Raw genomic sequence first — 15,493 nt, 5'->3', positions numbered from 1 at the left:
CAAAATGATGAGCTCCTTGGGCATTCAAAAGAGCTCAGTCTGGAAAAGATTTCAAGTCCAACTTCCATGCTAAGGAGCACCAGTAATTTTTAGAAGTAGATGCAGAGGAATCTGCATGGCACTAAGTGTGTTTCTGAAGGTGCTAAAGGTCAGAAGTGACGATTCCTCTCAATACTAAAGAAGAGAAGGAAACCTTGCACTTAACTACTGTTTTTATTCCCTTTGTCAAGCAGTCAAAACCAACAACTAATACGGGAACCCAACTTTTCCCCTCTTTACTTTAGATTTGGGAAAATTCCCTGCCAAAATAATACTTCCTGGAAAATTCACTAGTGTTTGTGTGAGTAAAAGGTTCCAACCTTTTATTATTAATTTGTAAGAACTATTTCATCCGCTTTTGTCCAGAAGAGTCCGAAATAATTTGCACAGAAATGTGCAGCATTTTAATGAAAGGCTTCAGAATCACTCTAATTTGAACTTTATCTGGTCTGGTTGCAGGTTTTATGACATTTAGTGTCTTAAAAAAAAAATCAAAATATCTGACTTCACATCAGAAAAAAAAAACCTGCTTGTGGCTAAATAAAATCTGTTGCAGCTCTGGTCATTGAAAAATCATTGGCTGTTAAATTGGACCTAAGTCATCTTTTCTAACCTTTCATGATCTTGCAGCAATGGATGATGATGGATATATGGATTAGGGAACAGCACGTGATGGCAAACCTGTGGTATTTGCTACAGCGCAGAAAGAAAACAAATTGCTTCCAAAAAATCAAACTAATTCAAAATTCTTGGTATCATGCAGCCATGCCACTGGCAAAGTGAGCATTGCCCTGCCTCTCAAAGCTTGCTGTATCCTTGATCTGCTGTCTTCCTGCTGTTAATTGATTGCAAGTCTACGTGTCTGATCAGGGCTACGAGTTGTTCTCGATATGGATACCATACGACATATACTGTGCACGCTTGTGTGTATAGATATGTTTATCCTGTATGCATGTACATATTTGATCTGGATAGGCTGGAGCGATGGGCTGAGGTCAACTGTATGAAGATCAACAAGGCCAAGTGCCGGGTCCTGCACCTGGGGCGCAACAACCCCAAGCAGAGCTACAGGCTGGGAGATGAGTGGCTGGAAAGCTGCCTGGCCGAGAAGGACCTGGGAGTGTTGGTTGACAGTCGGCTGAATATGAGCCAGCAGTGTGCCCAGGTGGCCAAGAAGGCCAACAGCATCCTGGCCTGTATAAGAAGCAGTGTGGCCAGCAGGTCTAGGGAAGTGATTGTGCCCCTGTACTCGGCTCTGGTGAGGCCGCACCTTGAGTACTGTGTTCAGTTTTGGGCCCCTCGCTACAGGAAGGACATGGACGTGCTCGAGCGAGTCCAGAGAAGGGCGACCAAGCTGGTGAGGGGTCTGGAGAACAAGTCTTACGAGGAGCGGCTGAGGGAGCTGGGCTTGTTCAGCCTGGAGAAGAGGAGGCTCAGGGGCGACCTCATCGCTCTCTACAGTTACCTTAAAGGAGGCTGTAAGGAGGTGGGGGTTGGTCTGTTCTCCTACGTGCCTGGTGACAGGACGAGGGGGAATGGGCAAAAGTTGCGACAGGGGAGTTTTAGGTTGGATGTTAGGAAGTACTTCTTTACCGAAAGGGTTATTAAGCATTGGAACGGGCTGCCCAGGGAGGTGGTGGAGTCACCATCCCTGGAGGTCTTTAAAAGACGTTTAGATGTAGAGCTTAGCGATATGGTTTAGTGGAGTACTTAGTGTTAGGTCGGAGGTTGGACTCGATGATCTTGAGGTCTCTTCCAACCTAGAAATCCGTGATACTGTGTGATACATACGTATGCATATTTGTGTGCTGGCCCCCAGATCACTCATGGTATAAAGCATTGGCCTCGAAGGCATACTCATCAAAATATTTGGTAGATCCTCCATTTTTTTCTAGTTCCCTCAAAATGAGAGAGTTTTTACGCGCTCTCTGTGTCAAAAAGGCAAAACTTCTGATTTCCACTGTCGCTCTCGCTAACTTTCTATCACTCACTCCTCGTGTGTGTGTCTAAACACATATGTGTGTATGCGTATGCACATTTGTGTATTTCTGTGCACTGGTGTGTTTTTTGCTGTACAGGTAATAAAGACGGGGAAAGGTTTTAGTGTTTTCTTAATAGGTGAAGAAATCTTGAAGACCAGAGATTGGAACATACTGAATTTTGAATTAAAAAAAAAAAAAAAAAGTCAAATTTTCTGGCTGTGGAAGATGGAGCCTCATTTTTGCAGCCACTTTGAATCACGAGTTCATCTCTAAATGCACTGGGTTTTTTTGTTTTTGTTTTGTTTTGTGGTTTTTTTTTTTTGGTTTTTATTTTTTGAAGAGCTAACTAACCCTGGCTGTCTCCAGTCTGAGAGAGTGTTCAGATGGACTTGCTTCCTCCATTAGTTATAAGCTGTTTAAAAGCACATCCTATGTTTGAATTGTGGATGAGAGGCTCCCTTGGCAAAGTGAGGAGGCAAATTCTTCCTACCCCTTTATCATTAATTCACGGATTCAGTGTTGGTTCGGCCTCCAGGAGAAGTTAACTGGAAGTCTTTGAAGATCGATAACTTTGCTGAGGTTGTCCAGGTAGGTGAACTCGAAGACCCACAGTGACTGGAACGTGCTATTTAATGCGTCATACTGCGTTCTGTAGAAGTTACTCGTAGCCATAGTTGATCATTGCCTTGCATGTATGATCAGGTGGTTTTTGAAGAAGTGACTCCATTTTCAGGCTTCCGGATGTGCTCCAAGGCATATTATTGAGGACGTGGAAGAGAACACTTGCTGACAAAGCTCCTGGCAGCTTTACAGAACTTTAGTTTAATATTGTGTTAGTTCCCGTAACAGCTGATTTCAAGGCATTGCTCTCCTCAAGAGACTAATTTGATGAACAGAAGAAAGCTGGAAAAATGCTTGTTACTCATTATTTTTCACTTGTTGGTACTTTCTTTAGGGTTACTTTTAAAAAGAAGATTTCACTGATCACAAGCCAGTGGAAGACTTTCAGCCCAAGCAAGGGTGAAGACAGCTCTCTCCAAGAGCAGAGGAAGTCCCTGTGGAGAGAACCCGAGCTTGTTATCAGAACTTGTCGGCATGTCTAAACAAGGAGACGATTGCTACTTCTATTTCTATTCTACCTGTACCAAGGTATGGCTGGGTTTCTTTTGCTTTGCTTTGCTTTGTTTTTTTTTTTTTTTTTTTTTTTTTTTTTTCATTTTTTTCAGGAAGGGGTAGAGTAGGAGGAGGAGGCACACTGGTCTTTGGTTAACGTGATAACCAGATAGATTCTGAATTCAATCGTGGCAACCTGAGGCAGTAGCATGGACGTTTTTGAGGCTGTACTATATTTTCCTTGTTGGTTTCCTTTTGGTTACAGGGAGACAACTGTTCCTTCCGCCACTGTGAAGCTGCTCTGGGGAACGAGACAGTCTGCACGCTGTGGCAGGAGGGTCGTTGTTTCAGGAATGTCTGCCGATTCAGACACATGGAAATCGATGTGAGTGCCTAAAGATGTGTTCTCAAAATAAATCAACAAAAGCATTTTTCAGTGCTGTAGGTGTGCTGATTGTGCTTTTGCAGGACAGAGTCCTTTGCTTTGGAATTACACTGGTTTCTGTTAGCAGGGGAGGGGGTGGGAGGAAGGAGAGGGAAATAAAATCAATGCCTTAGGTATGTCTTAGCAAGATTTTCTTTTATTAGACGCCGACAGTATTTTCTCAACAGATGCAGAATAACCGCTAACTAGACTGCTAAAAGCTGCTGGAGCAGGGGGGTAATAAACAGGCTGTACTAGCCTCCTGAGAGCAGGCTTGATAATGATCTATCAGGTCTCTTGTGTCCCGGAGTCCTTCAGATAATGCTGTTCTAGCTGCCTGGGCTAGGAAGCAGTGGGGAAAGTTAAAGGTGCAGAAGAACGAAGTCTCCGAGAAGTAGTTCTGGATAGAGTTAACGTAGGCAATTTAAGATGTTCTTTTTCCCTCTGAATAATCCTAGTATAATCCTAGGTGTATTAGTTTAACCCACCCTAAACTGATGTCTGAGAGTGCCTGTCTTCTCAAACTGAATGATGACAAGGCTAAACGTGCATAGTGGTTACAGCTTCTGCAAACTTTGTGAATATGCCCGGAAATACTATACTTCCGTGATAAACTGACCTTTGGAATGATGTTTCAGCACTGTATTGTGACAGCCCTATCGCTGTCGTGACCTGGAACTGTGCATCTCTTTGCAAACCTTAGGTGCATGTTATCACGAGCTTGTCTTTCTTTCTGTCTTCAGAAAAAGCGCGCTGAGATTCCCTGCTACTGGGAGAAGCAGCCAGTGGGCTGTCAGAAAGCCAACTGTGCTTTTCATCACGCAAAGGGACGTTACATCGATGGCGTCTTCTTACCACCAAGCAAGAGTGAGTTTAGGTCCTTTTTCTTTAAGTATTGAAGAATTAATTTTGCATATTACTTAGTGGGTGCCAATAGTGTAGGAGACATCAGGTAACCGTTCATTTGTGAGTGCAGGAAAAGGTCTGCAGTCCTAGGTGGTCAGCTAAACCGAGTGTACTGCTGCTGTACTGCTGGTATTTGTTTTCTGCTTTCATGCTCAGCTTCTCTCTGCTTTGTGTGATATTTGCCTTGCAGTTTGCTTTCTGTTGTTTCGTCTTCTGCTGGGTGGTAGGGAGATGTGTTGTTGTTTGAAGGCAAGTCATTGTTCACGGTGTAAACAGTGGCGGGATGGGCAAAAGGAGATGCTGCATTCATTGCCTGTGCAGGTTATCTGCCTTAGCTACCATCTTCGTGCATTGTGGTCAAAGTTTTAAACTGCCATATTACTGATGATCCTCCTCTTCCTCTAGCTACACTGCCAAGTCCGCCTGAGTCCGCGGACGATGATTTGAAAGTGGCTCAGATGTCACTGCAGCAAAACAAACTTTCTGTCCAGTCCAATCCCTCTCCATAGCTAAGGCGGGTGATGAAAGTGGAAAACTCGGAAAATGTCCCAAGCCCTACACACCCTCCAGTTGTAATCAATGCTGCAGATGATGATGAAGATGATGATGGTGAGCATGGTTTGGTTCTTGGAAGGAATTTGTGCTGTAAATGATTGTGTAAGTCTTTGGTTCTTGGAAGGAATTTGTGCTGTAAATGATTGTGTAAGTCTTTGGTTCTTGGAAGGAATTTGTGCTGTAAATGAATGTATAAATCACAGATGACCTGAGGTCTGACTAGCGATAGGGCAGGCAGTCCGCTCAGGTCACTGGTGGCTTTGTCTGGCAGTCAGTGGACAGAACCTGAAATGTTGGAGGAAAGCTTAGAACCACTCTTGGCTTTAGCTGGTCTGTTGTGTAAAGCTCTATGTGAAACTAGGAAGGAAATTCCTTTTTTTTTGTCTGAAGAGTAATATGTTGTGTAGTAGTTAAAGCTGCAGAGAGAATCTAGAGTCCTAGATGTTTTGTCCTAGGGTAGTCTACTTACGAGTTCATCAGGTCAGTGTAGCTGTATTAAAAAAAAAAAAAAAAAAACAACTTTTTTATAGGAACCATGGACTGAAGTGTCATTGCATGAGCTACATAATCACGAACAATCTGGCCTATGCATAACTGAATAGATTTTTCCCCTTCAGACCAGCTTTCTGCGGAAGGAGAAGAAACTAAAACTCCCGTCCAGCAACCAGCTGAGGAAGGCCAAAATGGATTACGGATGATTTCCACTCGGAAAGCCAGTGCTACTACTGCTAAACAAGGTATTCCAGCACCTGTAGTAGGATAAATCGGAAGGAGAACTTGACAATTAACTCAAAAGCAATGTGGCGTAAAAACACAACAGAATGTAGGGGTGCTGAATGGACTCGGTTATTTCCATGATCTCATTTCTCCCTGATACCATCATGTGCCCATTGGGTCAGAAAGTTGAACTCCTTTTCTTTCCTTTTGGAGAACAAAACAGGGTCACAGCATGGAGTTTAAATGGCTGCACGTGCAGCCTGGCAACCACTGTTGAAAGCCATATCTAACGATAGAGGGATCTAATATCACGTAAATGGATTAAAATTAAAACTACAGTTTTTACCCTGAAGGGTGAAAGGAGGGGCAAAATGCCATTGATTCTATGGTTGTTTCACTTGTGAGGAGTGTTGACAGGCTTTATTCTAAATACTTCTGAAAGTTCCTGAGCACTAAGAAGCCTGAGGATCTGTGGTCCTCAGTGAGTGCCTCTAAGCCTTAGTCTCATTAACTGTTTTCTGTTTTCAGAGGACGGTCTGAATTTTGGAATAAAAACACTTGAAGAAATCAAATTGCAGAAAATGAAGGAAAAAACTAAGAGACACGGTGGTGAGTTAATATTCCCTGCTTCCTTACCCGGTTCACCTTCATCCTGTGTGATGATTTTTCTTTCAAAAAAAAACTCTTCCAGTAATACCGGGTAGCTGGCTATGCTTTGGTGAATCCAACTATTTTGCCAAAGAAGTGAAATTTGATTGGCTTCAGAATGGCAGGTGATGGTGGCTGGGAGCTGCTTGAGGGATAGACTTCCATGTTTAGCTGGGGGCATCGAGCAACCTGATTCTCAGCCAGCTGGTATTCTAGATGGGAATTCCAAGGGCAACCAGAGGCAAATTAGTCACCTCTCTTATTTGCATGCTCTGGTCACTGTATGTTTGACAGTAATGAATAATTAAAGTTTTTTGTTCTTCGTGATAGTTTTTTCTGTTTGGTAAACTTCCTTATGTTTTGCTTGCTCTGAGCAGAAGGTCCTTCAAGATCTTCTCTTCCTCCCGTCGATTCTATGATTTTTCCTGCTCCGGAAAAGGAAAATGTCCGGACAGTGGTGAGAACTGTGACACTGTCTACAGAGGAAGGTAATAATTCATGCTTTTGTTTTGATTTCATTACTCCTAAACTGGAAGGTTAAGCAAGAAGGAAGGCAATTCACCCCTGTTAGCCTCCTGGTGCTGCCGCCTTCTGTTCAAAACATGCTTTTATGCTGAAAGTCCCTGGTTGTACTGGAAAGCTTTGGTGCTCAGGTTAAGTGCAGTAGCAGGAGAAAGAAAAAAATGTGTCAGTATGCAAATAGGGGGATAACTGAAAAACAGGAGAGTAACGAGAAGAAAGAGCTCTAGAGGACAGTGCTATGTAAGAAGCAATTTCTGAAGCTTTAAAGAGGCTGACAGTGGCACGTGTGGACAGTAGTGCGATAGGAGTCTGTGTATAAATTATATTGTTTAGAGTTGTGCAAATTCCTTTGAAAGGGAAAGAAGTGAAGAAGTACTTCTACTCATAGACATTCACCTTAGAAAGGAATATTTCTCAGCATTTGTACCTAATAATATTCTGCTTGCTTATGCAGCTCTGTTCTGCACAAAGTATAGCTGTCAAGCAGACTCAGATTCATTCTCGACTACATTCAGCTGGAATTTGAGGCAAACACTGAGACTATGGATACTTTTTCTAAGTTAATTATAGTTGAAATGTGAGTTTGTGTGGTTTAGCTGTCAAAACAGTGCCTTGCTGGTTTTTTTTTGGACATGGGCTAACAGTATACTATTTCTATTGGCTACTGGTTTCTATGAAATAGAAAAATTTTACTTTTGTTTTAGGGGAGGAACCTGTGGTTCGACTAGATCTTGCTGAGAAACAAGGAAAACGGAAAGCCTCCGTGGGTAAGAACTTTTTATGAGCTGTTATTTAGGTGCCGCCTTCTCTATATGACTGCATTGAAGAGTATTTTTGACGTATGAGAGGAAAATGCATTGCAGTGGAGATCTGTGTTGACTGCAGAAATGGCAAAAAAACCATTTAGCAGCTGAAAGGCAATTTTATGAAAATATGCTTGAAAAATAGAAGCTTGTGGTTGACTGTTCTCAAATCTTCCTGCAAAGAAATGTTCTTAAAATATTCCTTGTTTTCTCTGTCTGAAGCTGATGTAAGCGCCCTTCCGGTGAAGCGCAGCCTTGCTGAAAGGCTGGGGAAGAAGGTGGAGGTTCCGGGAAATGCTGACAAAGCACCAAAGAGAGGTACAGCTACTAAACAGGCATCTGGATGTGATTCACGGGTTTTGTATTTAGGCTTTCTGTTTGTCCTTTTCCTGCGATGTTTCTTTTTGCATGTTGGCTGAGGTCTTAATCACCGGGATTCAAAGTTACCTTTCCTGCCTTGTTTTCGAATGTGAACACAAAGTTGACGTTTATGCAGCCTCCCTAATTTGGTCTTTTTCTGTTTTGCAGTTCAAGTTCCCAAGTCTGTGAAGGAGAGGCTAGGATTACCTTCTCAACGGACTAGTGCTGCGAAAGGTAACAACTGGCTATTAAATATACTTTCTCCTTCTTCCTTTCCGTGAACTTAGACCGTTTTCATACAGCCCTAAAAAGGAATTCAAATGAAAACAAAGAACTGATTCCTCTTGCTTGAGTGCTGAAGCTCTTCTGACAGCCACTATCAGAAATCTGCCTCTAGGTGTGTGTTTATTTTCCGCTTGTGCCTTGTCAAGGTTTTAAGCTGCTTCTGTGAACCATCATATACAATTAGAATAGAGCCACTGCCGGGAGCAGGAATTTGAAATGCAGTCTGAAAAAGTAATCAAGTAAACTAGCATTTCTGTGTAGCAACTCTCTCTGGATAGGGCTGGTCTTCAAAATACAACAAGTGGCTCAGAGGAGGAGGAGAATGTTAGGCTATTGTCCTAAGATGCGTTATTGGGAACGCTCAGGCTTAGTTTTCCTTAGTACTGTGACAAATTTTGGAGACTTAAACTATTGTTGGACTCTCTTTAAATGTTGGTGCTTCTCATTTCTTGATGATGACAGGGAAGGCTGCTAAGCCAAAGGGAGAGATCCATGTGAAAACACTGGAGGAAATCCGTCGTGAGAGAGCTCTTCAGAGACGAGAATGTCAAGCCAAAGCCCAGGCTGAATGGCATGGTAAAACCAAAGATCCCAGCGCAGGGGCAAAAATTGAGGGTGAGCCCAAGAAGCAGAGCGTGCTCACTCTTTCCGGGCCCAGCAAAGTGCAGTCGAAGGAGCCGGCAGGTAAAGCCAAGCCAGAAGGAGAAGTGCGTGTTAAAACCCTGGAAGAAATAAAGCGCGAGAAAGCTCTGCGGATGCAGCAGAGTGGAGGAAATGTGCCAGCTCCCCCAGCACAACCTGGACCTGCCCCAGCCGGGCAGAAATCGTTATGGAACACAAAGCTATCAGGTAATAAGATGCTTTAATACCTGCCCCGGTGAGGTGCTTCCCATATTGAGCAAGTTCCGTTTGCTCAGGATCTGCTTTGCTTTTTCCTTCAATGCAGAGGATAAAAGAGTTTAAGGCTACAAAGTTCAAAGGCAAAGAAGGGCCAGAACATGCAACCATGTCTGTTTTCGTTAATTACGTGATGGTATTCTGTATTTCCCACTAGAAAATTAACACATTGAGGGGCTTTTTAGTCTAATTTTGGTATTCTGTTTTTTTCTGCCATCTGTTTACGGTATGAAGTCCTCCCTGCGTTGAGTTCAAGTTCACCTTCCTCTTTGGCATGTGTTGCTTAACTTGACACGTGTATGTGTTTGTAAAGCATGCATCAGCGTCTTAATGTGGGGGGCCAGTTTCTGTCAAAAATGACAGAGGATCAAAGGCCTCGTTGTTAAGATTATATCAACTTTGTAAAATGAGATTGTGTGAGGGAGATAAGGAGGGCTTAAAGGCTGCATGCACTGCACATTGTAGCCTTTCTCTCTGTCTCATGGGACACGAGGAAATAAACACACAAAGAAAACAAGTACCCAGCCTTCTTTCGTTTCTTCTCCTGCCAGCCAGATGTTAGGTCAGGAATGGGAGACTAGAATATGACTCTACAAATTTGGATTTTGTAGAACAACTTAATAGATTTTGTGGGACATCACTGCAGGGGAGAGGAAGCTGGTACAACAGTTGCATACACTCTCTTGTCTTACTATACCTGCTGCTTTTCCTTTCCTAGAGGGAGCAAGACTTTAAATACAAAAGCTGTCAACATTTGTGAATCTTACTAGACTTCATACAACGTCTTAGAGTATTGCTTGCACTTGGGATCGCTCTGTGTCTGAGTTTCCCTCGTCCTGGATTATGATTTACTGTAGCTATTCAGTTCCTTTGTTCCTTTGTATGGATTGTTGGTAGACGGAGTTTACTATGTGGAAGATATTGCTGAGAATCCAGGCAATGGCAGTGTACTTCTGCTGGCCAAATACAGTTAACTGTGTAGACGGGCCGTGGAAATGAGGAAGAGAACGTGGATTTTTCATGAGGCAGAGCAAGACTGTATCAGTTCTCTCTTCCTTTTACTCTAGCCAACTTTAACATGTTTGCGAAGCCTTGGGATGGGAAAGTCGCTTCCCCCAAGAAGAAGGCACTGAAACGTAAGGCACCTGGCAGTTTTCCCTCTGCTGTAGCAGCTGTGAAGCCACGGACTGCCTCTGACGCTGACACAATGGGACCTCCAGCCAAAAAAGCAGCTATGGTAAGGACAGGGGCTAATGCAGAAATGGATCCCTTGTAAAATTTACACCCTCCTCTAGGAGAAAAGATGGAAAACTCAAAAGTTCTACAGGCTTTCTGTTTCCTTTTAAATCCAGTAGCTGCCTACAGAATTCTTGTAGTACCCTTCCATATTTATTAGATTAATGGCACTATTTACTTAGTCCTCTGTGATTCTGTGATTTCTCTGGTGTGGAGGATTTTGTCCATTAATGCTGTGTTCTTAAAAGACACAAGATCATTAGTAACCTCCACGTGAATATTAACTTTCTTCAGGAGCACCTTGGTTTTGTATTTTGGCTAAGGCTCCGCAATGCCAGAGGAGAAGCAGCATGGAGGAAAAAGCTAGTAAGGAATCTTTTACCCATGAGTCCTAAATACTGTTTTGCTGCTTTCTAGGCTGTTCCAGCCACGCTGGAGCACGTCCCAGCCACCAGACTTGAAGAAAATCCCCAAAACAGGTGATGACCACAACTTGTTCTTTTTCTCAATCGGTGTATATCCCCAGTGAAACATAAGTTCTGTCACACGTGGGGAAAAAAGGAGGGTTCTGAGATAATTAAAGCCCAAATCCATCAGAGGAATAAGTCACGTGAAATGACTTTCTAGCAGCTAGCAGGAATGCTTAATTAGACTTACTTTCTTTAAATGCTGCAAGTCGGTACAGCTTTCCAGTGACTTCTTGCTCTGTCTGAATACCTAAATGAGGATGAGGTGAAGTTCTCCTACTTCCTCGTGAGGTGATAAATGATGAGTAGTGTCCTCTGCCTTTTGGTCCTCAAGAATGCCACCCGAACAAACATACAAGGTGACAAGAGTGCAGGGAGAGCAGAGGGAAGTGATGGCTGCAGATCAGCTTCCTGTAGTGGGGAGCAAACTCTGCTGAGTGTGCCGTGGGAAAAATGACTAACTTAGCAAACAGATATTTGCAGATGGAGACTTCTTACCATTTTTACAGGAAAATTAAGCAAGGTGGCAAAGTGCCTCTTGCTACAACAATTGAACCATCTTTGCTAGACTCCAGGTGCTCTGGCTTCACAGAGAAACCCCCAAACTGAAAAATGTACCTGCTAATATATTGGGCTCTAAATGTAGCCCTGGGTTAATTGAATAACAATCCCTGGGTAAGATTGAAGTGCAGGAGGGGTTGGCTACGGTTTTAAGAGCCGGTTTGCAGAAAAGGGATTTCCCGTTAAGAAATGGCATATACTGATTGTTCTCTTCCTTGCTCTGCCAAGACCTGAAGCACATCTTGGAAGCCAGGCAGAATCTGTGGAGCCAATGGAGTTCTCAAGCTCGACTTCAGCTTCTTCCCAGCTAGAAGAAGCAAGGACACGCCGGCTGAGTTCCACAGGCAACGCGCCCGTATCTGTAGACGAGGATTTAGAGACGCTACTTTGGGAACTCTCAGACGGCATACTGGAAGCCGAGCTCGACTTGGACCCAGGGAAGGATGAGGATGACCTCCTCCTTGAGCTTTCCAAGATGATTGATGATTGAACTGCATAGTCCTATGGTATATTAAAAAAAACAAACAAACAAAAAAAAAATACAACTCTTCTTCTTGTTGGATACCCCGAGGTGATCCTTTTTCGAACTGAGGCTTTGCAATGAGACTTAAAGCACAGTTGGAACTGGTAGAAATTGGCAGGATCTGCACTCAGTTGTCCTAAGTTTCCCTGCTGGTCAGAGTTAAGGTCTTGTGCATGGTTCCGTAACTATAGGTGGCTACCTTTGATATCAAGAGGACAAAGCACTTGTTTCTTTTGGCACAGAAAGATGTCCATCGGCACGCTGCGGTGGCTGTGAATTGACGTAGTGATGGAGCGATGCTCTGAAGGCTTAAACGGAAAGCTTCTTCCTTCCCCCCCCCGCCTTGGCACAGCTCGATGTTGGGCACATTGTGAAGCCTGGGTGTTCTGATTTCTCGGACAGTTGATACCCAAATCCCGGAGTTACTATGTCAACTCTTGACTTTTATTTGTGTATGCCATTGTTTTGACTGTAATCTTTTCAGATGATGAAGCTGTAGGGGCGGGAGGGAGCAGAATAATTATTCTAGCGTTGTGGACCAAACATGCTGCCAGGAGTGGTGGTGGTGGGGTCAGCCCACCCGGCCTTACTTTCAATTATCAGGGATGATAAAATGGTGTGAAAAGCAGCAGCTCTGCGATACGGCTACGCTACCCCCACTCCCTTCTCTTGTGCTGTACCAAAGTTCCCCCAAGCTTTGGTTGGTGCTTTTTGCTGGTGACAGTAGGACTCCAGGGCGAGTAGTCGGGACTCTCCTGCAGTAACTGGGTCAATTAAGGGTTGGTTTAAGTGCCTCCTGGTTTTTAAAATTGCTCCCCTGAGCTGCTGGCTCTGCTGCCTGCTACAGCAAATGTTCGGGTGCCATCAGCGTCGCACTTGGGCGTGGGCACTGACCCTGCGGAGGAGAGCTGAGACTCGCGTGTATTGTGTACCCTGCCGCCAGTGATCGTTTTCCCCTAGCAGATCTATTTTGAATCATTTCCCTAAATTTTAGAGGAACTTTAGGCTCTTTGTGCTATGATTTGTGAAGCTGTAGGGGCCCTCAGGCATTTGTTGCTGGAAGAGAAAAACCGCTTGTCGAATTTGTTGTAAATACTTTCTGTTTGGACAACAACGCCTGTGTGTGTGTGTGTGTGTGTGTGTGTGTACGTGCGTGCTTTGATGACCCCCTGCGACGCCCCAGCTCCGCGAGGGAAGCTTTGAAGCGGCTCTGGGAAAACCTCTGCGGAAGAAACTGCTGCTGGCGACTTGCGGAAAACGGACTCCACAATCAGTGAGATTGTAAAGTAGGTATGTTTATTCAGCGCTGGGCAGCACGGGAGGTCGTGGGCATGAAGATTGATGACTCTTCCTCGTCACCGCTAGTTGACCTCTTGTCTTTGCACAGACTCAGTTGCTCCTTGGCTCTTGTCCATCTGCAGGACCAGTTTCTCCCAGTTTCTTAAGATAGGCTCGCTCTCTTATTAGGAGACTGACCTTGGTAAGGGGCCCAAGGCTTCTTGCTTTAGTTAATTGGCACAATGCACCATAGTTAGCAAAGACACTAAGTAGCATCCTAGTTTAATGCCGTCAGCGCTCTATCTCTACTTGATAAGATTCTCCTAACTCCCTCTCTCACTGGAGCCCACGCAGCCCTCCGTCCTGCCGAAGGACTTCACGGGGACTTCTGCCGGCTCCGGGTGCCCGCACACAGACAGAAATGGCTTTGAGAGAAAACAATCAGGAGGAGGAGAGCTCAGAGACTGCGGCCGGCTTCGGCCACCTTCCCCTCGCTTTCCCTCTCCGTGTTCAAACCGAGCACTGTTCTGCCGTCAACCTTCGCTGCCTCTGCCCGCGGCGCTGGGCTTTCGCGTGTGCCATTGCTCCTCTACATATTTTATCCTTCCTTTTGTAAGGAATGGTCCAGCAATTCGTGTCACTAAGGGATTTGAAGGGTTAACATTGAGGCCCGGGTCTAGGTGATAAGAGAACAAAGGGGTTTTTAGGGAAAAGTGCTGACTACTGCAGGGGATGTTGCTAGAGTTTCTGAAATCCGGCGCAGAGGCTCCCAAACGAGGAGGAAGGGGGAGCTGAAGGACAATTGAAGGACAAAAGCCTGGGAGGAAGACAACCAGCATTCAGCCCGAGCAAGCCCCGAGAGACCACCAGAGACTGGTACGCAGGCGCCCCTGGGAGGGGTTTCGGATTCCGGAAACCAATTCTAATAACCCTGCCTCTTCTCGAAGTAGTAATGAATATGTATTAGCCTGGGAGCATCAAAACCAGCCGCCTTAAGTAACAGGTGTGCGTCCTGGGGGAGCAGAGACTCCCGGCGCACCCAGCGCTGCTTGCTTGCCTCTATTCGTTTAATAAATTGTAAACTTTGATTGTAATCCTATTTGGATTTATAACAGCCATTTATAACACTTTTTATATTTGTATTTTATTTAAGGCTGTCTTGCCCCCCTCCCCCCCCCAGCCTCGCTGCTCACCAATAAAGCTGGCGCAGGGACTCCTGCCTGCGACCATAGAGGCGCAGGGACTCCTGCCTGCGACCATAGAGACGCGGTCCTCCCGGCCTGCTAGAGCGGCCCGCCACGCTCCTCCAGCATCCCAGCGTCCCTTGCGCGCTCCCGCCCGGCCTCAGGGGCTTCCAGAGGCGGCCCAGCAGGGGCGGCGGGAGCAGCGAGGCGGCGGCAGCCATGGCGTACCGCGGGCAGGACCAGAAGGTGCAGACGGTGATGGTGCAGCCCATCGTAGCCTTCCTGCGGCTGGGGAGCGACGGGGGAGCGGGTGGGGGGCGGCCCGGGCCTCAGGGGTCTCGGCCCGGGCCTTGAGGCCTTGTCCCGGGGCCCTGGGGCCTCGTTGCAGGGTTTGAGGCCTTGTCTTGAGGCCTTGTCCCGGGCCTGGAGCTCTTGTCCCCGTGCTGAGCCCTTCACGCAGTGCCCCAGAACCTCATCTTCCGCTACCTGCAGAGCGTGAGTAGCGCGGGGAGAGGACGGGGAGGGGATGGGGATGGGGATTTGGGGGGGGTGGGGGGAGCGGGGAGGGTCCGGGGATCTCCCTCGCTGAGTTTTCGGCTCCCACCCGTTGCTCGGGGCAGGTTTGTGGGGAATGGAGAGCTGTGCGGCGTGCTGGTGGGTACAAGGAGCTGCTGCGCAGCCCGGCGTTTCCCCCTCGTGTTAACGGGAGTGGGATCGTGCAGCCGGGCGTGCAGGAGTGTTCCCTTGTGACTGGAAACATGTCCTTCAGCAAACGTGTAGTATTCACCCAGTCATATAAGACTCTAAAATGTCAGACTGTTAATTGAAACTGCCCCTGAGAGTTGCTCCTTGGAGTGTTTGGGAGCTCTAGCGGCTATGGTTAGCGGGTATTTCTGAACACACGAGAGAGAACAAAACTGCTCGCGGTGTTTGTGTTCCAATTTACTCTCCTCCTTCGTTCTGCAGAGCTCGAGGATCCAGGTGTGGCTGAGC

The 15,493-nt window shown here is 45.7% G+C and overlaps 1 protein-coding gene across 2 annotated transcripts; it reads left to right on the top strand.

The window, feature by feature from the left end:
- Positions 1-3,229: 3,229 nt before the first annotated feature.
- LOC310891354 (zinc finger CCCH domain-containing protein 11A-like) lies at positions 3,230-11,094 on the top strand. 2 transcript variants are annotated; one of them, XM_083853614.1, is made up of 9 exons: positions 3,230-3,519; positions 4,302-4,425; positions 5,637-5,756; positions 6,265-6,345; positions 6,762-6,872; positions 7,611-7,673; positions 7,932-8,027; positions 8,238-8,303; positions 8,817-11,094. In XM_083853614.1, exons 1-9 carry the CDS (start codon positions 3,508-3,510, stop codon positions 9,218-9,220), a joined length of 1,077 nt encoding a protein of 358 aa, XP_083709740.1. In that variant the 5' UTR covers positions 3,230-3,507; the 3' UTR covers positions 9,221-11,094. The 2 variants fall into 2 exon arrangements, with proteins under 2 accessions (XP_083709740.1, XP_083709739.1); XM_083853613.1 differs by lacking the exon at positions 3,230-3,519 and having other exon boundaries at positions 3,673-4,425.
- The last annotated feature ends 4,399 nt before the right edge of the window (positions 11,095-15,493 follow it).

This window comes from Anser anser, assembly GCF_964211835.1.
Source record: "Anser anser genome assembly, contig: HAP1_SCAFFOLD_134, whole genome shotgun sequence".
In the NCBI taxonomy this organism is placed as follows: domain Eukaryota; kingdom Metazoa; phylum Chordata; class Aves; order Anseriformes; family Anatidae; genus Anser; species Anser anser.
This window is presented reverse-complemented; position numbering and strand designations above follow the sequence as displayed.